Source organism: Macaca thibetana, chromosome 10 (assembly GCF_024542745.1).
Source record: "Macaca thibetana thibetana isolate TM-01 chromosome 10, ASM2454274v1, whole genome shotgun sequence".
In the NCBI taxonomy this organism is placed as follows: domain Eukaryota; kingdom Metazoa; phylum Chordata; class Mammalia; order Primates; family Cercopithecidae; genus Macaca; species Macaca thibetana.
This window is the reverse complement of record NC_065587.1, coordinates 49,058,494-49,085,826: the sequence shown is the minus strand read 5'-3', so window position 1 is coordinate 49,085,826 and position 27,333 is coordinate 49,058,494. Positions and strand designations below refer to the sequence as shown.

The window sequence follows — 27,333 nt, the reverse complement described above, 5'->3', positions numbered from 1 at the left end:
GTCCCTGCCTCGGTCTTCAGAAACACTGTTTGATCAATTTACACGTCCGAGAGAAGCCAGGCCCTGGGCTGCACGGTTTAGAGAGAAGCCACTTCCTTTCTGATAAAATTGGGCTGTTAGAAATCAAAGTCCAGCTTCCTGTCTGCTCTATTAGTTCTTCCACTAGCCTGTCCTGATCACTCCCTGTCACTGAAATTCACCCCTTTGTTCTGGGACCTCTTTTGACATTTGATATAATGCCAATTGTTGGCACTTCACGTTCTGATTCCTCCCACTGTGGGGCCATGGACACGTCACATTACCTCTCTGAACCTTTATTTTTTCCTCCATAAAATGAAGATAATGGTTCTGATTGTCTATTGCTGTGTCAAACTACCCGAAAATTTCGTGATGTAGAACAACCACCCATTTATTCTGTGGGTTGGAGCAGGGCACAGAGGACTCAGCTCATTTGAGTGGAAGCTGGCTCCTTCATCACTTGTCTGATACCTGGGCTGGGCTGGCTGGGGCTGGTTGGTGTAACTTGCCTCGTGCACGCTCTCCATGTGGCTGGCGTGGGCTTCCTCGTAGCATGGCTGTTTGACCTCCCCAGAGCAAGCAGTCCAGTGGGCAGGAGGGAAGCTGCCACATGTCTTGAGGCCTGAGTGTAAAAAGTGACACAGTGTCACTTCTGTTGTAGTTTATTGGTCAAAGCAGTTACACAGCCCAGCCAGAATCAGGGGAGAGAACCTGGATTCTACCCCTTCATGGAAGGAATTAAGGAGTTTGTGGCCATCCTTAATCCACTACAAATAGTTTCCATCTCCAAAGAGTTACTGTAAGGGATAGATGAGGCAGAGATGTGTGCTTTACACCCACTAGAATGGCTAGATCTTAAAAACCACCAAAATACCAAGTGTTGGCAAGGATGTAGAGCAACGAAGCTCTGATACATTGCTGGTAGAAATGCAAAAAAAACCCACAGCCACTTTGGAAAACAGCCTGGCAGTTTCTTACAGGTTTTTTTGTTTTGTTTTATTTTTTTGGAGACACAGTCTCACTCTGTTACCCAGGCTGTAGTGCAGTGGCGCTATCTCAGCTCATTGCAACCTCCGCCTCCTGGTTCAAGCGATTCTTGTGCCTGAGTAGCTGGAATTACAGGTGCTCACCACCACGCCTGGCTAATTTTTGTATTTTTAGTAGAGATGGGGTTTCACCATGTTGGCCAGGCTGATCTCGAACTCCTGACCTCAAGTGATCCGCCCACCTCAGCCTCCCAAAGTGCTGGGATTACAGGCGTGAGCCACTGCACCCAGCCTCTTACAAAGATGAACATGTGCTTAACCTACATCCCAGCAATTCTAGCCCTTGTCATTACCAATAAGGAATGAAAACAAGTGCCCAAACCACACAAAGATTCACACACAAATGTTCATAGAAGCCTTATTCGCCGGGCGTGGTAGCTCACGCCTGTAATCCCAGCACTTTGGGAGACTGAGGCAGGTGGATCTCCTGAGGTCAGGAGTTCAAGACTAGCCTGGCCAACATGGCGAAACCCCGTCTCTACTAAAAATATAAAAATTAATCGGGTGCAGTGGCATGCACCTGTAGTCCCAGCTACTCGGGAAGCTGAGGCAGGAGAATCACTTGAACCCGGGAGGCGGAAGTTGCAATGAGCTAAGATCGCGCCACTGCACTCCAGCCTGGGTGACAGAGTGAGACTCCATCCCCCCCTCAAAAAAAGAAGCCTTATTCATGATACTCCAAACTGTAAACAACCCAAATGTCCATCTGCAGTAGAATGAGTAAAGCAACTGTTGTTTATGCATATATTGGAATACTACACGGCAATGAAAAAGAATTGACCGCTATACACAGCAACAGAGATGATCTCACACGTGTGATATGGAGCAAAAGAAGTCATGGCCAGGCATGATGGCTCACACCTGTCATTCCAGCTCTCTGGGAGGACAGACTGGAAGGGCTGCTTGAGCTCAGGAGTTTGAGACCAGCCTGGGCAGCGTAGGGAAACCCCATCTTTATTTTTATTTTTATTTATTTTATTTTATTTTATTTTATTTTATTTTTTTGAGACAGAGTCTCGCTCTGTCGCCCAGGCTGGAGTGCAGTGGCGCGATCTCGGCTCACTGCAAGCTCCGCCTCCCGGGTTCACGCCATTCTCCTGCCTCAGCCTCCCGAGTAGCTGGGACTACAGGCGCCCACAACCGCGCCCGGCTAATTTCTTTTTGTATTTTTAGTAGAGACGGGGTTTCACCGTGGTCTCGATCTCCTGACCTTGTGATCCGCCCGCCTCGGCCTCCCAAAGTGCTGGGATTACAGGCGTGAGCCACCGCGCCCGGCCTATTTTTAAATAATAATAATAAATTTAAAAAGAAAAGCGTAACACAAGAATACATTCTGTGTGATTCCACTAGTCTGAAGTTCAGCAATAGGCAGAACTAATCTATGGGTGGTCTAAGTCCGGTAGTGGTTGGTCTGGGGAGGGTATTCATGGCCTGCAGGAGGCCTTACGGGGTGAGGAAATATTCTGTATTTTAGTCTGGGTGGTGGTTACACAGATGTAAACATATGTGTGGATTCCTCAAGCTGTTCCACTTATAAGCTGTACCCTTTCCTTTGTGTCGCTTACACCCAGTTAAAGATCATTGCTGAGCACAGTACCTGCTATTTATTAAATGACTAATGAATGGTAGCTACTAATGCCATCATCGTTATTACCAAAGCAGCAGAGGGGCATGACGCTGAGGAAGTTATCTGGAGTGAGGCTGGATTTGTAAAGCCTTTCAGCTCAGTGCCCTGTGGGGTTTGGGTAGCTTGTCCGGTCCCTCTGAAACTCCAGTGGCCTTGGGCCCACCTTCTGCCAAGGAGCAGACTCTTACTTCGCTCACATAAATGGAGAACCTTTCCTGTTGGCCTTGGCCCAGCAGTTGCATTTGGCGTGGGTGCGCGTTCTCAGGTCCAGTGCGTTTGGCTCTCCTTCCTAGGGGCCCTGAATCATTCTGGACAGATGACTTTGCTCTGTGATGACCTCAGCACCTGCTGCCCAGACTTCTGGGCTCTGGAGACCAGCTCTGGAGAGGTGGGAGGAGAGTTGGGGGAAGGGTCTGGGACCCCCAGGCTAGCATACCTGGTTGGGTGTTTGTCCTGGCAGAGGCTCCAGAGCATGGAGCTTCTTCACTGAAATCTCTTTGCTCTTCTCAGAGCGTGCCCCAAGGTGCGCAAATGTAAACACCTGTAATGTGATGAGAAGTGAGTTGGAGGTGAAAAATGTGCCACTTTTCTTTTGACTCTTCCATAAGAAGAAAGCGCTCCTCTGGGTAGCCATGGATTCCATGTTGGGGAGACTGTAGGGAGTGAAGGGGACTGGGGTTAACAAAAGTGGCAGCTGTCACTCAGCTCCAGCTGATTGTTGCCATGTGGAACATGGGCTCAGTGTGGCCAGGTCTTCTGATTTTTCACAAGAAGCCAGAGATCTGGGTTTCTAAGGGAAATATCCTGACTTTGACATCTTGGCATCTGGTTTGGTTTTACTTTTTTTAGGCATGATTGGGCTGACACTGCCTTGGCCCGATGGAACGACATCTGTAGACCTCTGGTATTAGGAAGGGTGGCCTCAGGCCCATCTGGATTGGAATCCTCCCCCTCCCACTTTCTGGCTTTGTGACCTTGGGCCAGCTCATTTAGTTTCTCTGAGCCTCAGTTTTATCTCCCATAAAATAAGGTTGAAGAAGAAATATTTCTTGCCTCCCGGGGCCTGTTCCCAGCACACAGTCAGAGGTCATGGAGTGTGCTCTGTTGGTATCATGCCCCTCTAGACTGGACCTATGTTAACCCTACAGTTCTGTTTTTTCCTTTAATAAATGTTTAATTTTTTAAATAGAGATGGTGCCTCACTATGTTGCCCAGACTGGTCTTGAACTCCTGGCCTCAAGGGATCCTCTCACCTCAGCCTCCCAAAGAATTGGGATTACAGGTGTGAGCCCCTGCACCTGGCCCTAAAGTTTCTTTTATGGTTCCCAGCCCAGGGTGGAACCAAGAGTAAGGGTTGGGGTCTTTCAGCCCCTGGGATTGCCCTCCCTGGCCCCTCATTCTGAGTAACTACCTCTGGGTAAACCTCTGGGCAGGCATAAACAGTTCCCTGTTGCCTTCGGTTTCAGCCATTGGAGAAGCTGCATCAGAGAAGCGATTTCTCTAAAAATAAAATAAGAGGCCGGGCGCCGTGGCTCACGCCTGTAATTCCAGCACTTTGGGAAGCCAAGGTGGGTGGATCACTTGAGGTCAGGAGTTCAAGACCAGTCTGGCCAACATGGTGAAACCCTGTCTCTACTAAAAATATAAAAATTAGCCAGGCGTGGTGGCAGGTGCCTGTAATCCCAGCTACTCGGGAGGCTGAGGCAGGAGAATCGCTTGAATCTGGATGCAGAGGTTGCAGTGAGCAGAGATGGCGCCACTGCACTCCAGCCTGGGCGTCTCAAAAAAAAAAGAAAGAAAAAGAAAAAAATAAACAAATAAAAATAAGGAAAAAAAAAAAAAAACTGTTCCCAGTTCTTTCGGATTTAGGGGGCGAGGGTGGTCCCTGAATCTCCTGTCTGCCACTTAGTCTCCTGTAGGTTGCCAGTCCCAGCCCATACCCCCAAGCTCATTCTCACCCCTCCCCCAGTTTGTTTCTTTGGAAATTAACAGAAAGATACCATTCAGGTTTGCTCCCCCCTGTTCTGACCTTGCCCTGGAATTAATTATCTGCTCTTTGCTACATCAGGGTGATTTTCTCCAAGTTTAGCCTTGTTGAGGAATGAGCTTCTCTCTAGAAATCCGGCCTTGGGGAAGAAAGGGAGGAGACTAAGGACTTTTCCCTGTCACTGGTAACAAATGCTGGAGCCAGGCAGAGCGTGGAGCTGGGGTGAGACAATGGGGAGGGGTGATGACTGTGGAAACCCCAGCACTCAGGCCCATCTGGAGGGAGCAGCCTCGGCCTTTGCTGCCTGGGGAGACTCAGGCCCATCATTGCCAAAGCTGCTGACTTAAGCTGTAGATTCAGAGCTAATTACTTGATTTTTTAAAACTACATTTATGTATTTTTTATTTTTGAATAGTTTATATTTACAGAAAAGTTGCAAAGATTGTTCAGTGAGTTGCCATATTAACCCTAAATTTTTTAAAATGCATTTTTAATTTTTTAACGGAGATGGTGGCTCGCTATGTTGTCCAGGCTGGTCTTGCGTTCCTGACCCCCACTGTTAACATCTCACATCACCATGGTACATTTGTCAGTACTAAGGGGCCAGGCACAATGGCTGACGCCTGCAAACCCAACACTTTGGATTGAGGCAGGAGGATAGCTTGAGGCCAGGTGTTCAAGACCAGCCTGGACAACACAGTGAAACCCTGTCTCTACAAAAGATAAAAAATTAGCTGGGCATGGTGGTGGAGAGCTGTAGTCCCAGCTATTCAAGAGACTGAGGCTGGAGAATTGTTTGAGCCCAGGAGGTCGAGGCTGCAACAAGCCATGATTGCGCCACTGCACTCCAGCCTGAGTGACAAAGCAAGACCCTATAAAACAAACAAACAAAAAGAAACACCCCCCCCAAAAAAAAAAAACAAATGAAGAAACCAGCATTGGTATATTGCTATGCACTGAACTCCACAGTTTGTTTTGATGTCACCAGTTTCCCATGAGTGTCCTCTTTCTGTTCCAGGATCCAGTCTAAGGTGCCACATGGCACGAGATTGTCACATCTCCTTAGTCTTTGCCGGCCTGTGACAGTTTCAGTCTTACCTCGCTTTTCATCACTTGTGCAGTTTCGAGGCATATGCTGGTCAGGTGTTTCACAGAAGGTCTCTCGATTTTTGTGACGTTTTTCATGTGGTTAGATTGGAGATAGGAATTTGTGGAACGATCACCACAGAGGAGGAGGAGTCTTATCACATCCCATCAGAGGGTACCGGATGCCCACGTGGCATCGTGGATGTGAACCTGCGTAAGGTGGTGCCCGCGGCTTTCTCCAGTGGAATTTGCCATTTCCCACAATAGGCTTGTGCACATTTACTTTGTACTTTGAGCTATGATCTAATGCGATGTTAATTTTTTGTTGCTCAGTTTGTCCCAGCTTTGGCCATTTCATCCTGCAGGTTGGCTTCTTTGTCTCTTGGGTAAGCCCCATCTCATCTTTTATTTTGTGGAATACTTTCTTGCTTTCTGGGCTACAAGATGCTCCAGGCTCAGCTCAGTCCTAGAATCAGCCATTTCTCATGGGAGTCCCACTTGAATTTTTGTTTGTTTTAGAGACAGGGTCTTGCACTGTCGCCCAGGCTGGAGTGCAGTGGCGCCACCTTGGCTCACTGCAACCTCCATTTCCCGGGTTCAAGCGATTCTCCTGCCTCAGCCTCCCAAGTAGCTGGGACTACAGGCACGTGCCATCACACCCAGCTAACTTTTGTATTTTTAGTAGAGACAGGGTTTCTCCATTTTGGCTATGGCTAGTCTTGAACTCCTCACCTCAGGTGATCTGCCCACCTTGGCCTCCCAGACTGCTGGGATTACAGGTGTAAGCCACTGTGTCCAGCCTGCAAAATCTTTTTTTTTTTTCAAAATATGAGATGAGGAAACCGAGGCCCAGGGAGGATAGGGGACCAGCCTCGTGTCATAGTGGAGAACAGTGGGCCAGGGGCTTAGGCCGGGCAGCCTGATACCACATGCCACCCTCTCAGGGCTTATCTTTGACCTTGTGGGATCAGGGCATGAAAAACAAGTATCCCTGAGGATACTAGACACCTAGAGCTAGGTGCCCAGAGAGATGGCGGTGCTGTGACCAGAGGAGGGCTAGGCGTGGGGAGAGGCGTGGAGGAGTTTGGTTTTAGACATACAGAGCAATGGGGCGAAGGTCGCAGGAAACCCAGGGCAAGGGGGAAATGTTGTCTGAACAGTGGTGGGAGCAGATTTTCATGATAACCACGAGAAGTCTGATGTACTTAGGCAGAAAGAGGAGGAAAAACAGTTACAGTTTTCAAAAAAAAATTTTTTTAATAAAAATTTGGGGCCAGAAGTGGTGACTCACCCCTATAATCCCAGCTCTTTGGGAGACCGAGGCAAGTGGATCACTTGAGGTCAGAAGTTCAAGACCAACCTGGCCAACGTGGTGAAACCCCGTCTCTACTAAAATACAAAAACTACCCGGGCATGGTGGTGCGCACCTGTGGTCCCAGCTACTCAGGAGGCTGAGGCAGGAGAATCGCTTGAACCTGGGAGGCAGAGGTTACAATGAGCTGAGATTGCACCACTTCACTCCAGCCTGGGAAACAGAGCCAGACTCAGTCTCAAAAAACAAACAAACTAAAGCCACTAGGCCTAGCCCAAAATCTAGGGGAGGAGATTACCTAAGCATGAGGATACCAGGAGGGTGAGACCCCAGGGAGCACGTCAGAAGCCACCTCCACACTCCACGCCAGCACTGTGCTAAACAGCTCATCCTCAGCATCCCAGCGAAAAGACCATCATCATCGCACCACTGTCCCAGTGAGCAAAGGAGGGCTCAGAGAGGTGCAGTGAGTTGCCTAAGGTCACAGAGCTCATGGTGGGTAGAGCTAAATTTAAACACTAGCCTGAATCCTTAGTCCAGCTCCTGCTGTGCCCACTGGTGTTTCTGTAACAGTGGTCCCCAGATTCCTATTCCAACGTTGCCTCAGAGTGTTGGCTGAAAATGCAGATTCTTTTAGGAGAGGCTGGGAATCAGAATCACTGTTTGAAAGGCTTCCCCAAGGAGATTCAGTTGCTCCCCAGAATTTTTTTTTTTTTTTTTTTTTTTTCTTCTTTCTTTTTTGAGATGGAGTTTCGTTCCGTCACCTAGGCTGGAGTGCAATGGCTCGATCTTGGCTCACTGCAACCTCTGCCTCCAGGGTTCAAGCAATTCTCCTGCCTCAGCCTCCCGAGTAGCTGAGATTAGAGGTGTGTGCTCTATGCCTGGCTAATTTTTGTATTTTTAGTAGAGACAGGGTTTCACCATGTTGGCCAGGCTGGTCTTGAACTCCTGACCTCTGGTGATCCACCTACCTCAGCCTCCCAAAGTTCTGGGATTACAGGCGTGAGCCACCACGGCCAGCCGCTCCCCAGAATTTGAGAGCCATGAATATATGGCCTTTTTTTTGCACAGCGAGGATGTGATAACATGAAAATGGAATCTCTCATTCTCTCTCACACACACAGAAGAGTTAGGCTTGGTCCTTGGGTTCTGAAGGAGAAAGGAACCATCGGCGTCTGATTTCAGTGATCAAGGGAAAGATATGTGGCTTCACACAGTTCACTTCTGGAACCCTTGCAAGCAGAAGAAAATGATAACTCAAGGAGATGGTGCAAGGAAGTACTTAGGACAAGCCTGCGTGTCGGAAGCATCTGATACGTGAGAGTTGTGGTGTTCATTAACATTATTAATGAATATTAATCGTAATGATCAACTTGTTAATATTCCAGTGCAATGAAAACTGGACTGACTTTGACTTTGGTTTAGAGAAGAGATTCTGATTCTTTCCATTTGCTCCAGTTCAGTGGTTTAGAAAACGAAGATATTTAGTTTGGGACTGGTGTTGCTGGGTGGTTGGCGGGGAAGTGATTAATTTGTGGTTCAGTAAATAATACCTGGGTAGGTCTGGGTCCACAGAGGCGATGAGGTTGGTCCTCCCCTGGGGCTCTGGGTTGTTCTTGGGCCTGTCTGGTGCAGGATGCCACCTGGCACCTCAGCCATCGGTGGGGTCTGTGTAGACCCTGGCCGACCTCTGAGGCAGGCAGGAGGACACAGTGATGGGGCAGAAGGCCTGATGAGCTGTTTTGTTCCTTGCAGATCAGGAGTGATACGTCACAGATCCTGGAGGAAAACATCCCAGTCCTTAAGGCCAAACTGACAGAAATGCGTGGCATCTACGCCAAAGTGGACCGGCTAGAGGTACGTCTAGGCAAACAAAGGTTCTGAGGCTGTGAACCTGATCTGGCTTTTCCCTTTTCCTGGAAGACGCCGATCTGGCCTTGAACATGCAGGCATTATGCCCAATGCAGGGGGTTGGTGGTGGCAGTTGGGGGGTCTGCACTCAAGTGATATTTTGAAAAAAACCACAAGTAAGAATTTGTTTCCAGGCCAGGTGCAGTGGCTCATGCCTGTAATCCCAACATTTTGGGAAGCCAGTGTGGAAGGATCGCTTGAGCCCAGGAGTTTGAGACCAGCAACATGGCGAAACCCCATCTCTACCAAAAATACAGAACTAGTCAGGTGTGGTGGGTGCATGCCTCTAGTCTCAGCTACTTGGGAGGCTGAGGTAGGAGGATGGCTTGAGCCCAGGAGGTCGTGGCTACCGTGAGCCTTGATTGTGCCACTGTACTCCAGGCTGGGCGATAGAGCAAGATCTTGTCTCAAAAAGAAAAAAAAGAATTTGTTTCCAACATTTAAAATCAGGGTACTTTATATAAAAATCTGCATTTTAAGCTTTTGAAAATTCAGAAACTTTGATAACCCTGGGCCCACATTTCCTTAAATACTTTAATCTGTTTATGTTTCAAGGCATAAATATATAATGTATACACGTCTAAGTATGTAATTTAGTGAATTTTTACATATATCGACATCATGTGATGATGACCCAAATGGAGAGCGAGAACATTTCCAGGCCCTGGGTTGCATTCTTGCAGTGTTCTTGCAAGAATGGATGGAGGCTGGGCGTGGTGGCTCACGCCTGTAATCCTAGCACTTTGGGAGGCTGAGGCGGGTGAATCAATGGAGGCCAAGAGTTTGAAACCACCCTGGCCAACCTGGTGAAACCCTGTCTCTACTAAAAGTATGAAAATCAACTGCGTGTGGTGGCACACACTGAGAAGGCTGAGGCACAAGAATCACTTGAACCTGGGAGGCAGAGGTTGCAGTGAGCCAAGATCGCACCACTGCACTCCAGCCTGGGCAACAGAGCAAGACTGTCTGAAAAAAAAAAAAAAAATGGATGGAGCTGGTGGCTGCTGCTCCTCAGAAGGGCATGGGCTCTCCAGTTTTCCACAGTCCTCACCATGCCCTCTTGCCTTACCACTGACATAGCTCACCCATCTTTTACTTGCCTGGCTAAGATGCATGGCATCTCATTTCCTTCTTGCTGCACTGCAGAGTCAGTCCTCTCACTGCCCCCATCTCCTGGAAGAGGAGCATAAGCTTTGCAAGGTCAGCCACTTCTCTGGGGTCACACTACTAGTTACATCAAGCCAGGACTCCAGCTCATATGTGCCGGTGCAGACGCTCTTCATCCACTTGGGGCCCTAGGCTTGGGACCCTGGCTTCGTGCACAGCAGAGGACTGGGAGGCTGAGAGGACCTTGCGGCTGTGTCATAGTCACCTGGCCAGAGGGAATGTGAGCCCCTCCCAAGCTGCAGAGGGAGGGAGCAGGCGTGGCTGTCAGCACTGAGTTAGCAGAGAATTAACATTCTTGTCAGCAGAGAATGAAGCAGGAATATAATTAAAACTTTGCCCTTGGAATAGCTGATTCATTTGAATTTTATTCCACACGTTTGAAAGAGGAAAGAAAATGTGAAGACTTGCAGCTTGGTTCTCGCCTGGCCTGGGCCAGCCCAGCTATCAGGACCGTTCCTTTCTGAGCATTCAGTCCATTGACGTTGACTGAGGGCCGGCCAGGAGAGACCCTCAGCAGGGTATTACCACATCAGCCTCCTATCGCTGCTGGGAGAAATTACCATGAACTTAGTGGCTTAAAACAACACATAGGAGCCTCTCTGAGCCCACCCTGGCTCAGGAGGCTGCCCAATTTTAAAAAAAGAAGAAGAAAAGAAAACAACACCTTTTTTTTTTTTTTTTTTTTTTGAGACGGAGTCTCGCTCTGTAGCCCCAGCTGGAGTGCAGTGGCATGATCTTGGCTCTCTGCAACCTCTGCCTCCTGGGTTCGAGTGATTCTCCTGCCTCAGCCTCCCAAGTAACTGGGATTACAGGCGCCTGCCACCATGTCCAGCTAATTTTTGTTTTTTGTTTTTTTTTTTTTGAGACGGAGTCTTGCTTTGTCACCCAGGCTAGAGTGCAGTGGCCGGATCTCAGCTCACTGCAAGCTCCGCCTCCCAGGTTCACGCCATTCTCCTGGCTCAGCCTCCCGCGTAGCTGGGACTACAGGCGCCTGCCACCTCGCCCGGCTAGTTTTTTGTATGTTTTAGTAGAGACGGCGTTTCACCATGTTAGCCAGGATGATCTCGATCTCCTGACCTCGTGATCCGCCCGTCTCGGCCTCCCAAAGTGCTGGGATTACAGGCTTGAGCCACCGCGCCCGGCCTCTAATTTTTGTTTTTTTAGTAGAGACAAGGTTTTGCCATGTTGGCTAGGCTGCTCTTGAACTCCCGACCTCAAAGGATCTGCCCGCCTCAGCCTCCCAAAGTGCTGGGATTACAGGCATGAGCCACTGCACTCGTCCACAACACACATTTATTATCTTATAGTTCTGGAAGTCAGAAGCCCAAAATGTGCCTTATGGGGCTAAAGTCAAGGTGGTGGCAGGTTGGCCCCTTCCGGAGGCTCTGGGGAGAATCTTTGCCTTTCCTTGCCTTTTTTCCTGCCTTTTCCAGATTCTAGCACTGCCTGCATTCCTCAGCTCGTGGCCCCTGCCTCCCGCTTCAAAGCCCATGGAGTGACATCTTCCTGTCTCTCTGTTGCTGGCCCTCCTGCCTCCCTCTTGTAAGGACCCTTGAGATTACGTTGGGCCTACCTGGATGATCCACAGTGACCTCCTATTCCAAGACCCTTAACTTAATCACACCTGCAGGATCCCTTTTGCCAAGGAAGGTGACATATTCACAGGTTCTGGGACTAGGACGTGGACATCTTTGGGAGCCATTGTTCTGCTGCTCACACTTGGCCAGGATTTGCTTTCATTAGGCAAGTGCTGTGAAGGGAAGCAGCGACTGAGGCATGGGATCTACAGGACCCTGGAGAAGGAGTGGAAGGAACTGTGTTCGGTGGGTGGAGGAACTGTGGGAACTGTGTCAGGTGGGTGCAGCTCAGGCAGGGGCTCCAGGCGGGATCTTGGCTCCGAGCAGGGAGGAGATTTGGATGTTGGAAGGATCTTGGGAGGCCAGGTATTGGGGGCAAAGGGGAATCAGACCCCAGTGGGGCCAAAGAAACTGGCGGCAGCAGCCAGGTTGTCCAACCCTTGCCGTCCGAGGTCAGGACTTTGGCCTTTATCCTGAGGAGGAGGAAGCCACTGAAGAGTCCGGACAGCCTAGTGGTTAGGAACGCACACCCCAGAGCAGGGCTTCTCAGCCCCAGTGCTGCTGCCCTGGAAAATTCTCTGTTGTGGGGCTGTTCTGGGTATTGTAAGTTGCTTAGCAGCCTCTCTGGCCTCCACTCCCAAGATACTATTAGCATTCCTCCAACCCCACTCCCCAGCCTGACAACCAAACATGTGGCCAAATGTCCCCGGGGGGCAAGGTCGCTGCTGTTTGGAAGCGCTGATCTAGAGCCGCACAGCCGGGATTCACGTCCTAGTGCTGCTGTCTCCTAGCGTGTGACCCCCAGAAAATTCCCAGCCTCATTTCCCCATAAAATGGGAGTGACGGTGAGGTTCTTGCACTCAAATCCTTGTCGTATTCAACAAACATTTGCTGCACGGTGGGCTTCTCAGAGATGGGTACTGGACATACGACCCAGGGGAGATGTCTGGTTCCCTGTGGGTGGTCCTGGAGGAGAATTAGACAGGGAAGCAGGCCGGGTGGGGCGGGTCGGCCTCAAGAGCACACACCAAGGGGTCCTGGCCAGAGCTGGAACAGAGGGGGCTTCCCAAGTGTGTGACCTGGACCCTAAGGCCTGAGATTGGGTGCAGAAAACCTGGGGAGGGAGCAGCTTGTGCAAAGAAAGGTCCAGGGGCGGGAAAAGGCAGCTTCTCAGACACCTGGGGCCCGGGAGGAGCTCAAGGTCAGGGATGAGACTGGAGTGAGGGATGTAGCCCACAGGGTAGGGCCAAGGCCTGGAGTTTGGACCCTGTCCTTAGAATGACAGGACCCATCAGAGGGATTGCAGCTGCTATAACCCCCACTCCCCACCAACAGGGAAGTCGACATTGATTATTCTTTTTTTCATTCATTCATTCATTCATTCATTCATTCATTCATTCATTCATTGTAGAGACCGAGGCTCACTAAATTGCTGCCCAGGCTGGTCTCGAACTTCTTCTTTTTTTTTTTGAGATGGAGTCTCGCTCTGTTGCCCAGGCTGGAGTGCAGTGGTGGGATCTTGGCTCACTGCAAGCTCTGCCTCCCGGATTTGAGTGATTCTTCTGTCTCAGCCTCCTGAGTAGCTGGGATTACAGGAATGCCCACCACACCTGACTAATTTTTGTATTTTTAGTAGAGATGGGGTTTCACCATGTTGACCAGGCTAGTCTCGAACTCCTGACCTCAAGTGATCTACCCGTCTTGGCCTCCCAAAGTACTGGGATTATAGGCATGAGCCACCACGCCCAGCCGATTATTCTTAAAGTATACCATTTGGAGGTGTGGGGTATATTTACCAGGTGATACAACAATAAGCACTATCTCATTCCAGAACATTTTCCTAAAAAGTACCTCATGCCTACTGGCAACCATTCCCCAGCCCCCGACTCTGGCAACCACTCTTCTACTTTCTGTCTCTGGATTTGCTTATGCTGGACATTTCATGCTAATGGAATCATACCATATATGGCCTTTTGGGCTTGGCTACTTTCACTTGCCATAAAGGTTTCAGGGTTCATCTATGTTGTAGCATGTGCCAGGACCTCATTCCTTCTGTGGTTGAATCATCTTTTGGTATATGGCTGGACCGTACTTCATTTGTCCATGCACTAGCTGGTGCACAGTCGGGTGCTTTCCACTTTACGGCTGTCGTGAATAATGCTGCTATGAACGTTTGCGTACAAGTTTTTGTGTGACATATGTTTTCATTTCTTTTGGGTAGATACCTAGGAGTGGAATTATTGGCAGGTCTCTTTAGGAGAGCTATGGAAACTCATTTTAGGAAGTTTCAAACAATTTTCCAAAGTGACTACACCATTTTGAACTTCCACCCACGCAACTACTATAATTTTTTTTTTTTTTTTTTTTTTTTTTTTGAGACGGAGTCTCTCTGTGTCACCAGGCTGGAGTGCAGTGGTACAATCTCAGCTCACTGCAACCTCTGCCTCCCGGGTTCAAGCAATTCTTCTGCCTCAGCCTCCCGAGTAGCTGGGACTACAGGCGCCCACCACCACGCCCAGCTAATTTTTTGTATTTTTAGTAGGGACGGGGTTTCACCATGTTGGATGGTCTTGATCTCCTGACCTCGTGATCCGCCCGCCTCAGCCTCCTAAAGTGCTGGTATTACAGTCATGAGCCACCGCGCCTGGCCTACTATAAGTTTTAGATGGAGATTGCAAACTCAGATGTCAACAGGAGCCAGAACTGCTGAGGGACCAGGTGTTAGAAGACCAACCCCAAGCTCTCCCCATTCCTTTCTGGGAACAGCTGAGAAGCAACTGTCACCACCGTGGGGCGTGAATCTCCCGGCTGTCACAGACCACGCTCTGCCCTAGAGTCTCACCAACATTGAGGCTGAGTGGCACTCACCTCCTGTCAACACCCCTGCACATCTGCTTTCTTTAGAGTAGAGAGAGATTTCTCTGTAACTGATGCTCCGTTAAAAGGGGGGAGTCCTAAGGGAGGTTCCAAGAGGGCCATGGATTTTTAAGGTCAAGTGGGAGATGATGTATTTCTTTTCCTTTTTTTTTTTTTTTTTTTTGGAGACAGAGTCTTGCTCTGTCACCCAAGCTGGAGTGCAATGGCACGATCTCGGCTCACTGCAACCTCTGCCTCCCAGGTTCAAGTGATTTTCCCGCCTCAGCCTCCTAAGTAGCTGGGACCACAGGCGTATGCCACCATGCACGGCTAATTTTTGTAGTTTTAGTAGAGATGGGGTTTCACCATGTTGGTCAGGCTGGTCCCGAACTCCTGACCTCATGCTCCGCCCGCCTCAGCCTCCCAAAGTACTGGGATTACAGTCATGAGCCACCGTGCCCGGCTGATGATGTATTTCCTATTAGCTCAAGTGTGTGACATCAAACAATAAAACTGAGGGACCTGCTGAGAACCTGACATTGTATGGGGCAGGTGGACTCCAGAACCAGAGAGCTGGGGCTCTGATCTGCCCCTTTGGTAATTCACCAACCCCCTTGGAGTCAGTGTCAAGGAAGACCCCCATCTCCTGGAAGGGAATGTGCCGTCCACCCCTCAGAGTCATTGTGAGGATTAAACGAGACCAGCACCTGCCATCTTGCAGATGCTCCGTAAGGACAAACTATTATGGTGGTTGTAGTGGTCCACAAGGCTGAGAGAGGGAGAATCTGTCCAGGATGGAACAATGACTGCTCTGCCCTCCCAGGGGGAGGTCCTGGGGTGACTAGAGTGTTAGTGGCTTCCACAGACTGCAAGTCCACCCTGCCCTCAGAATCAGTGTGACCTGCCAGGTGAGAGCTTGGAAACCACGAGGTGACCTCTCAGGCCAGAACTTGACCCTTTATCAGTTGTATTAATAAAAACTCACTTTGTTTTTTTTGAGACAAGTTCTCACTCTGTCATCCAGGCTGGAGTGCAGTGGTGCAGTCACACTTCCTGGCCTCAACCGATCCTCCCACCTCAGCCTCCCGAATAGCTTGGGACTACAGGTGTGTACCACCACGCCCAGATAATTTTTTTTTTTTTTTTTTTTTTTTTTTTGAGACTGAGTCTCGCTCAGTCACCCAGGCTGGAGTGCAGTGGCACAGTCTCTGCTCACTGCAAGCTCCGCCATCCGGGTTCACGACATTCTCCTGCCTCAGCCTCCCGAGTAGCTTGGACTATAGGCACCTGCCACCATGCCCGGCTAATTTTTTGTATTTTTTTAGTAGAGACGGAGTTTCACCGTGGTCTCGATCTCCTGACCTTGTGATCCACCTACCTCAGCCTCCCAAAGTGCTGGGATTACAGGCATGATCCACCGCGCCCTGCCACAATTTTTTGTATTTTCTGTAGAGATGGAGTTTTGCCATGTTGCTCAGGCTCATCTTGAACTCCTGGGTCAAGCAGCCTGCCCACTTTAGCCTCTCAAAGTGCCAAGATTACAGGCATGAGCTACCATGCCCAGCCAACAAAAACTAATATTTTTGAGTACCTACTACAGGCAAGGCACTATGAGTGCTTTACACATAAGAACTCACTTCGACTCCACAGCAACCCCAGGAGCAAGGTCCTGCTGTTAGTCTCATTTTACAGAAAAAGCCGCTGAGGCACAGAGATGAGAAGTGACTCTCCGGAGTTCACACAGGTGGGAAGTGGTAGAACGGGGGTTGCAAAGTTTATGTTCCCCCCTGCTGGATGTCAACACACCTTTCTGTACAGGAATCATGCTCTGAAGCTGGGAACTCTTTGGTGGAAATGTTCAAATTCTCCAGGCATAGTGGCTCGGCCTGTAATCCCAGCACTTCGGGAGGCCGAAGTGGGAGGATCACTTGAGCCTAGGAGTTCGAGATCAGCCTGGGCAACATGGCAAGACCCCTGTGTCCAGGGGGGACGAAAGTGTTCAAATTCCTCAATACTTGCCAATATATTTTTAAACAATGAGGCTTTCCTCCTTCCCTCCCTCTCAACTGATTATAAAAGTAGCGTGTCTTTATTGAAGAGGAAAATATGCAGAAATCAATTGTGCTCCCTGCACCCAGCCCTCAGGGTGGCTAAGATTAGCGGTGAGCCCTCTCGCTCACCTGCAGCCACCACAGCCTGGCTGTGTGGGTGGACATGTGCGTCTCCTCTCCCCGGAGTCGGGGCTGCCCTGGCCCAGGTTTCCGCCTTTCTGGCTGTGGCTTGGCCGGGCTGGCCTCACTGGCAGGCATTTTGGAGACAGTTCAGACGTCGCGAGCGCACATTCCTCAGCTTCGCCTCACACTCTCCACCAGATTGGTATTAACGCAGGGAGCATAAAATTGGAATCGGCTGGAGAAAGGGGAGTCGGGACTTTCTTCTGAGTTTTACAACCATATGTGCGGGCTGAGCCAGGCCTCTGAGGCTGGAGCCCTTGTCAGATGCTTCCTGGCCCATTTCCCACCCACCCACCTCTATACACACACACACACATACACGCACACATCTGCACATACACACACACACACACACACACACACACACGACGTGGCTGATTCAGCCTTTCAGCCCTGCTGCAGCCAGAGCCCCAGGGCGGCAGCAGCACAAGAGAAGCCTCCATCTTGGGTTCACTCAATGTCGTTTTGCTAAGGATACACTCACTCATTCACTCATTCATTCATGCACGTGTGCATTTATGCATCCACCATCCATATGGGCCCTGTCTCCTGGACCAGGCTCTGGTCTTGGCCTGTGAGCAGTGCTGACTCAGCAGCTTCTCTTTTAGAACCCACATCCTAAAGGCGTGGACCGTGAATAGATAAGAATTTCAGAGGGCAATGAGGGCTGTGAAGACCAGGAATCTGAGTGGCTCTAGAGTACCTGCCGGGGCTGTATGACATCAGGTGCTCAGGGACAGTTAGATGGAAGCCTGAAAGACAGACTGAGCGCAGTGGCTCACGCCTGTAATCCCAGCACTTTAGGAGGCTGAGTCAGGCAGAACACCTCGGGTCAGGAGTTCGAGACCAGCCTGGCCAACATGGTGAAACGCCATCTTTATTAAAAATACAACATAAGACGGGGTGCAGTGGATCACGCCTGTAATCCCAGAACTTTGGGAGGCCGAGGTGGGCGAATCACCTGAGATCTGGAGTTTGAGATCAGCCTGACCAACATGGAGAAACCCTGTCTCTACTAAAAATACAAAATTAGCTGGACATGGTGGTGCTCACCTGTAATCCCAGCTACTTGGGAGGCTGAGGCAGGAGAATTGCTTGAATCTGGAGGCAGAGGTTGCAGCGAGCCAAGATCATGCTATTGCACTCCAGCCTGGGTGACAGGCTGCTAAAAATATAAAAAGTAGCTGGGCATGGTGGCAGGTGCCTGTAATCCCAACTACCTGGGAGACTGAGACAGGAGAATCACTTGAACCTGGAAGGTGGAGGTTGCAGTGAGCTGAGATCACGCCATTGCACTCCAGCCTGGGTGACAAGAGTGAAACTCCATCTCAAAAAAATAAATTAAATTGGCCGGGCGCGGTGGCTCAAGCCTGTAATCCCAGCACTTTGGGAGGCCGAGACGGGCGGATCACGAGGTCAGGAGATCAAGACCATCCTGGCTAACACGGTGAAACCCCGTCTCTACTAAAAAATACAAAAAACTAGCCGGGCGAGGTGGCAGGAGCCTGTAGTCCTAGCTACTCGGGAGGCTGAGGCAGGAGAATGGCGTAAACTCGGGCGGCGGAGCTTGCAGTGAGCTGAGATCCGGCCACTGCACTCCAGCTTGGGCGACAGAGCGAGACTCCGTCTCAAAAAAAAAAAAAAAAAAAAAAAAATAATAATAATAATAATAAAATAAACAACAAAAAAAAGAATTCTGGCTGGGCATGGTACCTTATGCCTGTAATCTCAATACTTTGGGAAGCTGAAGCCAGGGAGGGTCACTTGAGGCCAGGAATTTAAGACCAGCCTGGGCAATGTGGTAAAACCGTATCTCTACAAAAAAATTGAAAAATTAGCCAGGCATCTCAAACTCCAGATCTCAAGGCTGGTCTTGAACTCCTGACCTCAGGTGATCTACCCACCTTAGCCTCCCAAAGTGCTGAGATTACAGGTGTGAGCCACTGTGCCCTTTATTCTTGAAACTGGCAGCTCTGCACTTGAGGCCTGGAGCTGAGTGGTTCCTGTGGGCCTGGACTTAGCTTTCTGGTTGACCCTGCTTCCCATTAGGCCCCCTTTTCCTGCTTGTTTCCTGCTAGGCCCTTGGTGGCTTCTGAGTTCGAATATACAGCACATCCACTATTAAAATGAGCGTTTGTGTGTCCTTAACATAGATGAAAAGTACAAATAAATAAGCATTTGGGCTATTTCTATAAAATCAACTTTGAACAAAAAAGGCTTTGAAATCTGATGAATGTGCCCTGAGACCCTGCCGCCCCCCTGGCCCCCGGCACTTCCTGGCTTCGTGACTTTGAGCAGGTGACCCAGCCTCTCTCAGCCTTGATTTCCCTCCCCTGTAAAATGGAGGCTAAGAACAGCGTCCCTATGGGGAGAAGGCAAGAGGCCACCAGCGGAAGCTGTGACCGTTGTCAGGGTTTCTGCAGGTGTCCCTCCAGCGAAGCAGGCCCTGCCACCTTGTGAGGAGCCCTGTTGGAGGGAGGGTGGTTGTAGTGATGAAAGGCCTGGAGTCCCCACCGGCCTAGGGAGTGTGGCCAGGAATGGGCGCCAGCCTGCACAGATGTGGCATCATGGCCTCTCCGTGTCTCTCAGGCTTTCGTCAAGATGGTCGGACACCATGTCGCGTTCCTGGAAGCAGACGTGCTTCAGGCTGAGCGGGACCATGGGGCCTTCCCACAGGCCCTGCGGAGGTGGCTGGGATCCGCAGGGCTCCCCTCCTTCAGGAACGTGAGTATCCTGACCCAAGAAGTGAGGGGAGGGCTGCTCCCCCTTCCCTCCGCAGACCCCAGCATGGGGAGGAGCGCGCAGGAAGCCAAGTTCAGGGGGCACATTTCACTTCTGCAGACAGGAAACGGGTACAGGCGGCCAGACACCTCAGCCTTTCTCTGTCCCCTGTGAGCCCCGGGCTGCGATGGTTTGTGTGCTCATCCACCATTATTGGGCACCTACTGTTTGCTGAGTGCCATCTGAGGTTACTGTGGTGAGCAGAAACAGCTCCCATCCTCCTGCCCATCCTTGCACACTTAGGGACAGTGACCAAGATGACATCCAGAATTCTGGCCAGGTTCCCCTTCCTGAGGCAGGAGTCAGCCTCAAGGAGCAGGGGAAGGGGGATGGGTTTATGGCCTGCAAAGGCCGTTTTCTTCCTCATCTCTCCTCTGTCGTCCTGGGATCCTCTCCATGGCCCCGCAAGGAAGGAAGGATCATGTGTCCTTTTTGTTTTCTTTTGAAATGGGGTCTCACTCTGTCACCCAGGCTGGAGTGCAGTGGTGTGATCTCAGCTCACTGCAACCTTCGCCTCCTGGGTTCAAGTGATTCTCCTACCTCAGCCTCCCAAGTAGCTGGGATTACAGGTGTGTGCCACCATGCTCAGCTAATTTTTGTATTTTTAGTAGAGATGGGGTTTCACCATGTTGGCCAGGCTGGTCTTGAAGTCCTGAATTGAAGTAATCCACCTGCCTTGGCCTCCCAAAGTGCTGGGATTACAGGCATGGGCCACCATGCCTGGCTAATCACCCTCATTTTATAGTTGAGAAGATGGAGGCTCAGGGAAGGAGATAAGGGGACTTGTCTGAGGTCAGGTCCTGGAGTGCCTGTTTCTGGTGACTTGCCCTTCACAGGAAAGGTGTCACCTAGTGGGGCCTCTTGTGGCTCCTTGGGCTCTGCCTGCAGGTATCCCCTCTACTGCCCTGTCTCCACTGTTCCTGCCTGTCCACACCTTATCTCTACTTTATCACAACAGCCCAATTAGTGAGTGCTTTTTGTTTTTGAGATAGGATCTCACTCTGTCACCCAGGCTGGAATACAGGCGTGATCCTAACTCATCGCAGCCTGGAACTCCTGGGCTCAAGTGATCCTCCCACCTTGGCCTCCCAAGTAGTTGGGGCTGCAGGCATGCACCACCACATCTGGCTAATTTTTTATTTTATTTTTCTTTTCTTTTTTTTTTTTTGAGACGGAGTCTCGCTGTGTTGCCCAGGCTGGAGTGCAGTGGCACCATCTCGGCTCACTGCAAGCTCCGCCTCCCGGGTTCACGCCATTCTCCTGCCTCAGCCTCCCGAGTAGCTGGGACTACAGGCCGCCACCACGCTCGGCTAATTTTTTTTTTTTTTTTTTTTGTATTTTAGTAGAGACGGAGTTTCACCGTGTTAGCCAGGATGGTCTTGATCTCCTGACCTCGTGATCCACCCATCTCGGCCTCCCAAAGTGCTGGGATTACAGGCGTGAGCCACCGCGCCCGGCGGCTAATTTTTATTTTTATAGAGACAGAGGCTCGCTTTGCTGCCCAGACTGGTCTCCATCTCTTGGACTTCAGTGATCCTCCTGCCTTGACTTCCCAAAGTGCTGAGATTACAGGCATGAGCTACCACGCCTGGCCTTGTTGAGTGCTAACCAGGTTCCAGGCTCTGCGTTAGGCGTTTTATATGCAGTGATTCATTTACCTTTCCCAGCCATCTTGTGTGCTGGGTATTAATAGTATCTCCATTTAACAGGTGAGGAAATGAAAATTCAGAAAGTGTCAGGGTTCTGCCCGTGGGCAGAATTTGGCCCATGTCAACTCATTCTATTTGGCCAGGCGATATATTTAAACAGTGTGACTTGAAATGCTGATAGGGCATGTGCTTTCCCGTCACAGGCTCCTGGCCTCATTGTACCTGCCTGAGGCACGTGCTACTCACCTGCCTGCTTCCAGATGAATGGTTTGCCCAAGCTTGTAACAGCTGGACAGCGGCCTCTCAGATTTCATGGTCTAGGAACTCCTCTTGATCTTTCAGAGCCCAGGTTAAAGACACCTCCTGTGAGAAGCCCTCTGGGATTGCCCCTCTTCAGACAAACTCCATCTCTTTGCTTTCCAAAGACAATGAAGTCATGAGCTGCATCCTTTGTCCTCTCCCTCAACTTACAGTGACCATTCCTGAGTGACTTTTCCCACTGATGGCTTTAAAAGCACATTTGGGGCTGGGCACGGTGACTTATGCCTATAATACCAGCACTTTGGGAGGCCAAGGCAGGTGGTTCACTTGAGCCCAGGAGTTCGAGACCAGACTGGGCAACATGGCAAAACCCCATTTCTACAAAAAATAGAAAAGTTAGCTGGGCATGGTGGCGCATGCCTGTGGTCTCAGTTACTCGGGAAGCTGAGTGGGTGGATCACTTGAACCTAGCCTGGGAGGTGGAGGTTTCGGTGAGCCGAGATCGCATGACTGCACTCAGCCTAGGTAACAGAGTGAGACCCTGTCTCACAAAAAAAAAGCACATTAGGGGCCAGATGTGGTAGCTCATGGCCATAATCCCACCACTTTGGGGGGCCAAGGTGGGAGGATTGCTTGAGTTCAAGATCAGCCTGGGCAACAAAGCAAGACCTCATCTCTACAAGAAATTATCCAAGTATGATGGCATGCACCTGTGGCCCTAGCTACTCAGGAGGCTGAGGTAGGAGGATCACTTGAGCCTAGGAGTTTGAGGCTGCAATGAACCTTGATCATGCCACTACACTCTAGCCTGGACAACAGAACAAGACCCTCTCTGAAAATTTAAAAAAAACATTTTTTTTTTTTTTTAAAGACACATTGGGGCAGAAAGGACCTTGGCTGTCCATGTCCTGTTAGGACTCAAGTATCATAACAGTAGGTCCTGCCTGTCATTTAATACACTTCTTGCAGTCGGCAGTCATCCCCATGAGGTTGGTGCTAGTGTTCCCATTTACAGAGGCAGAGACTGAGGCTTGGAGACGGAGAATCACCTATCCAGGGTCACTGCTGGGTTTGGGATCCAGGCCTGTGGAGCTCTGAAACTGAGGTCCCCCCACCCCCCCTGCTGCAGGGATGTGGCATCCCCCCCCGGGTGTGGCTGGGGCATGCTGGGACCTGCACCCTCTCCTCTCTGCCACACTGGGCCTTGCTAAGCCTTGGAGAGCCCCCTAGACCTACCTGTGGTAACTTGTTCCAGGAAGCGCGTCCTGGCCAGGGGTGGGTGAGTCATTCAGCAACCCCTGTGTGTTGTTCTTGGCCCCACAAGGGCTTTGTCTGGGGGAGGCGGTGCAGCCAAGTGTGCGCATGCGTGTGCAGACCTGAAGACTCCAGGGCTGTGGCTGCTCTAGGGTGTGAGCTGGAGGGGCCCTTCCAGAATGATGACCATCACCGTTGCTGCTGGGGCCGACTCTGCAGTCGCCTCACACCCCACCCTGTGAAGAGGGTGTGGTCATTGTTCCTGTTTTACGGATGAGGAAACTGAGTCACTGAGGGTTGCCCCACGCAGGAAGTGGTGGAGCTGGGATTTGAACTTGTGATGTCTGGGCCCAGAGCTGGTGCCCTGCACCCCGTTGGCCCATTCTGTGCCCTCCCTGACCCCCAGACCTGCTCTCTGGGAGGTGGGAGTCCTTGTAGGGCGCCCAGGCCTTCTCAGTGTCCTCCATCTTGATTCTTTCAAAACTGGGATTCTGTGCCGTCTCTAGTCAGTTCCCCTCAGCGCCTCCTCCCCCAGGGTGGACACCTCCTTTCTGTGACCCTAAACGGCCATCACCCTCAGAGGCTGACATTCCAGCCTCCACCAAGGGCTTGGATCTCCACCAAGCCCTTCTCCCGGGGCCTGTTCCAATGCCCAGTGTAGGCCCGAGGGGCCCAGGCAGCCAGGGACTCGGAGAGCTTTGGTTTCTCTCGTGGTACCTCCCCCAGGACCCCACTGCTCCCCCGAGGCAGGTGTTTGAGGCCTCCCCCAACCCCAGGTGGCCCAAACAGTGACCATCCAGACACAGCAGCCACTCAGGGTGACCTGGCTGTGTGGCGCCCCTGGGCTGTCTGTTCCTCACCCACCCGTGCTGTCTCCAAAGGGTCCATGGAGTGGAGAGGGCTGAGGTGAGACAGGGATATTGGGTGGCCCCACAGGAATGCTGGCATGGGGTTCTGCCCCTGTGGGGAGCCACACCACTCGCCAGAGGCCCAGCCCCCAGAGAGGGCAGGCTGCCCGCTGCCCGGGTGACTTGGTGCTGGCGTGGACATGGCCTGTGGCCTGGGCTGGCCCGAGGGGTCTGGTGCAGGAAGTGACCTGAGGATACTAGTGTTCCCCTCAGCCAGCTTTCCAACTGGAGCCTGGCCTCTCAGCCCCGCCTTTGAGCTGCCTGAGAAAGAGGCATTTGCTCCACAGACGGAGCCAGCCTGTGCCCCAGGCCCTTGGCGCCCAGCCACCAAAATGTACGCAGGGCCGTGCTACGACATATGTATTTCGTGGTACAAAAGTCCACATTTTCATGGTGTTCTGTACAAATGAAAAGTTTTCGGTTATGCTTTTATATTGGTCGTTATAACATTGTGAGATTTTAATAAAAATTGCACCTCTCTTTCATTGTAGCTAAGCCCCTTCTGTGACATGTCTTAGCTGTGTGACCATGGGCAAGTCTCTTAGCCAGGCACAGTGGCTTCCACCCATAATCCCAGCACTCTGGGAGGCCAGGGCGGGAGGATCACTTGAGCTGGGAACAACATGGGGAGACTGCATCTCTAATTTACTAGATGTTATTAAGATGGTATCTTTTGAGATCCTAAAGTTATTTTGAATTGTTCCGAGATGGCTTCTCAGTGACTTCAGAATAAAATCCAAATTCCTTGTCATGGCCTGCAAGAGGCTGCATGATCTGGCCACATTCAGTCTGTCTTTTTTTGGGGGGTCTTTTTTTTTTTAATTGAGACAGTCTCACTCTGTCGCCGGGCTGGAGTGCAGTGGTGCGATCTCGGCTCACTGCAACCTCTGCCTCCTGGGTTCAAGCGATTCTCCTGCCTCAGCCTCCCGAGTAGCTGGGATTACATGCACCCAACACCACGCCTGGCTAATTTTTGTATTTTTAGTGAGAGACAGGGTTTTGCCATGTTGGCCAGGCTGGTCTCGAACTCCTGACTTCAGGCGATCCGCCCACCTCAGCCTCCCAAAGTGCTGGAATTACAGGCGTGACCCACCACGCCCAGCTTAAAATAATATCTTTAAATTTCAAAAAAAAAAAAAGCCTCAGAGAGTCTGACTGAGTCAGTGAGCTGGCATGGGCAGGTTCGTGAGAGGCTTTGCTTGCTAGAAAACTAGTTTGGATTTGATGGAAAATGATGAGGGCCCACGCTAAAGCAGAGGAGAAAAGCTCCAGAACTCTCAGGAGGGATTCCGAGCGTGGAGCGGAAGAGCATCGGCCACCTGAAAAGCCAGCCAGTGGTGTGATCTCAGCTCACTGCAACCTCCGTTTCCTGGGGTCAAGTGATTCTCCTGCCTCAGCCTCCCAAGTAGCTGGGATTACAGGCATGCACCACCATGCCAGGCTAATTTTTGTATTTTTAGTAGATACAGAGTTTTGCCACATTGGCCAAGTTGGTCTCGAACTCCTGACCTCAAGTGATCTACCCACCTCGGCCTCCCATAGTGTTGGGATTATAGGCGTGAGCCACCACACCCGGCTGAAAAGCCGGCTTTGCTTGTGAGTAATGGAGTGGTCCAGGGCAGACTCAACACTTGGTGCTCAGCGGTGAGCGGGAATCACGGGGCAGCTGACAGAGCCAGCCCTGCTGTGCCAGGCACTGTTTTCAGCCTGTCAATCCTCATAACATCCCACGAGGGAGGTGCTATTTCTATCTCCATCTTACAGGTGAGGAAACTGAGGCACAGAGAAGGTAAGTAACTTACCCAGAATCACACAGTTGGACATCAGGATATGAATCCACGTTCTTCTTTCCATCACATGTTGCTTTGGTAGAGAGCTGTGATCTCTTCAGGGAGCTTGTGTCTGGTGCAAGAATACAGACAATGACCAAATTCAAAGAAAGTTCAGTTACAGGTGGGACATGGTGACTCATGCCTGTAATCCCAGCACTTTGGGAGGCCTAGATGGGTGGGTCACTTGAGCCCAGGAGTTACAGCCTGGGCAATATGGCGAAACCCCGTCTCTACCAAAAAAAATACAAACTTTGCCAGGGATGGTGGTGCATGCCTGTATTCCCAGCTACTCAGGAGGTGGAAGGATCACTTGAGCACAGGAGGTCAAGGCTGCAGTGAGCCATAATTGTACCACTGCACTCCATCCTGGGCAACAGAGCAAGACTCTGTCTCAAAAAACAAGAAAAAACAGAAAATCCAGTTAGATGGCTGTTTCTAAAGGGGGCCCTTTAACCAGGCATGGTGGTGCATTTGTGTGGTCCCAGCTACTTGGAAGCCTGGGGTGGAAGAATTGCTTGAGCCCAGGAGTTCAAAGCTGCAGTGAGTCGAGACTGCACCACTGCACTCCAGCCTGGGTGACAGACCCTGTCTCTACAAAATAAAATGTACAAAAATTAAAAAGGATCCCTGGTCTGAGGGGTCAGGAGTGGCCTCTGAGGAGGGGCCGTGGAAGCTGAGAGCTGGATGATGAGTAAGTGGCGGTGTGGAGTCAGAAGAAAGAGTGCTCTGGGCTGAGGGAACTGCAATTGCAAAATCTCTGCAACGCACCTAAGCTTGGTGCTTGAGGAATCGCCAGTTTAGCTGGGCTGCCTGCACGAGCCAGGGCAGAGTGGAGAGAGATAAGGTCTGGGAGGTAGCAGGGACCAGATTGTGCGGGGTCTCAAGGCCACACAGAGGAATTTAACACTATTCTAGGGGCGACGGGAGCCATGGAAGTGTTTGTAGCAGGGGAGTGACTTGGTCGAATTTGCTTCACTTGGCGAGAAACCAGGGCTCCTTCTCTGCTCTGAGCTCAGGCTGGTATTCAGGGTCTGTGACGTCTTAGGACTTGAACACCAGAGCTGAGCAGGGCACGTGGGTGCCCTCCAGGCTGCAGGTTCGGCTGTTTGGAATGTTTCCTCCCCTGGAAATACCTCATGCTGTGCCCTGAGCTCTCTGGAATCCTCCCCTCGCCAGGTCTCAGGGCCCTTGTCCAATCAGAGGAAAGAAAAGAGGCTCCGGAAAGGGGCCCAGGTCTTCCAGACAAATGTCCCTGAGACCCCGCTGGAGGGGGCGGCCATCAGCCCAGCGCCTGCCTGTGGAGGGCCCCTCACATCTGGAGATGGTTTCAGGCATGTGCGGAAGTGAAAGTGTGAAATGGGGCTGGAGCCCTGCGGGCTGCGGACCTCGGAAGTACACCGAGGCCACAGCAGGTGTCCCCTTGGCCCGGGCCAACTTCCTGCTGACCGTGCCAGGCCGGCCCTCCTCCTGGCTCACGTGCCCAGAGGCACAGAGCAGCCTCACTAATTTGTTGTAAATCACTGTTTGTTTTCTGCCGCCAAAACATCTTGTTCACGAGGTGTCATTTTGATTAATTTTTCTGATGGAGAAGAATGCGGTGCTTCCCTGGGAAGCTCTTTGGCTGACAGCAAAGCTCACTGGGCCAACTCCTGACTCCTTTACAGAACGGTGCTGCCCTGGCGGGAGGAAGCTTGGCTGGGTCTTGGGGCTGCCTGGCCCACCTGTTCACCCCTACCCCCACCAGGGCAGCAGAGGCCTGGGGAGACCGTGGTTACTGAGACCTTCCCAGAAAGAAAGATGGGCACAGGGGCTGGAGGGGAGCCAGGG

At 51.0% G+C, this 27,333-nt stretch overlaps 1 protein-coding gene across 1 annotated transcript in view; it reads left to right on the top strand.

The window, feature by feature from the left end:
* The window catches only part of BCAS4 (breast carcinoma amplified sequence 4), a 90,422-nt gene that overhangs the window by 28,820 nt on the left and 34,269 nt on the right, over positions 1-27,333 (top strand). The window contains exons 3-4 of the mRNA XM_050807489.1: positions 8,832-8,933; positions 19,411-19,545. Of these exons, the coding sequence (XP_050663446.1) occupies positions 8,832-8,933; positions 19,411-19,545 (237 nt within the window). The remainder of the gene's footprint in view (positions 1-8,831; positions 8,934-19,410; positions 19,546-27,333) is intronic.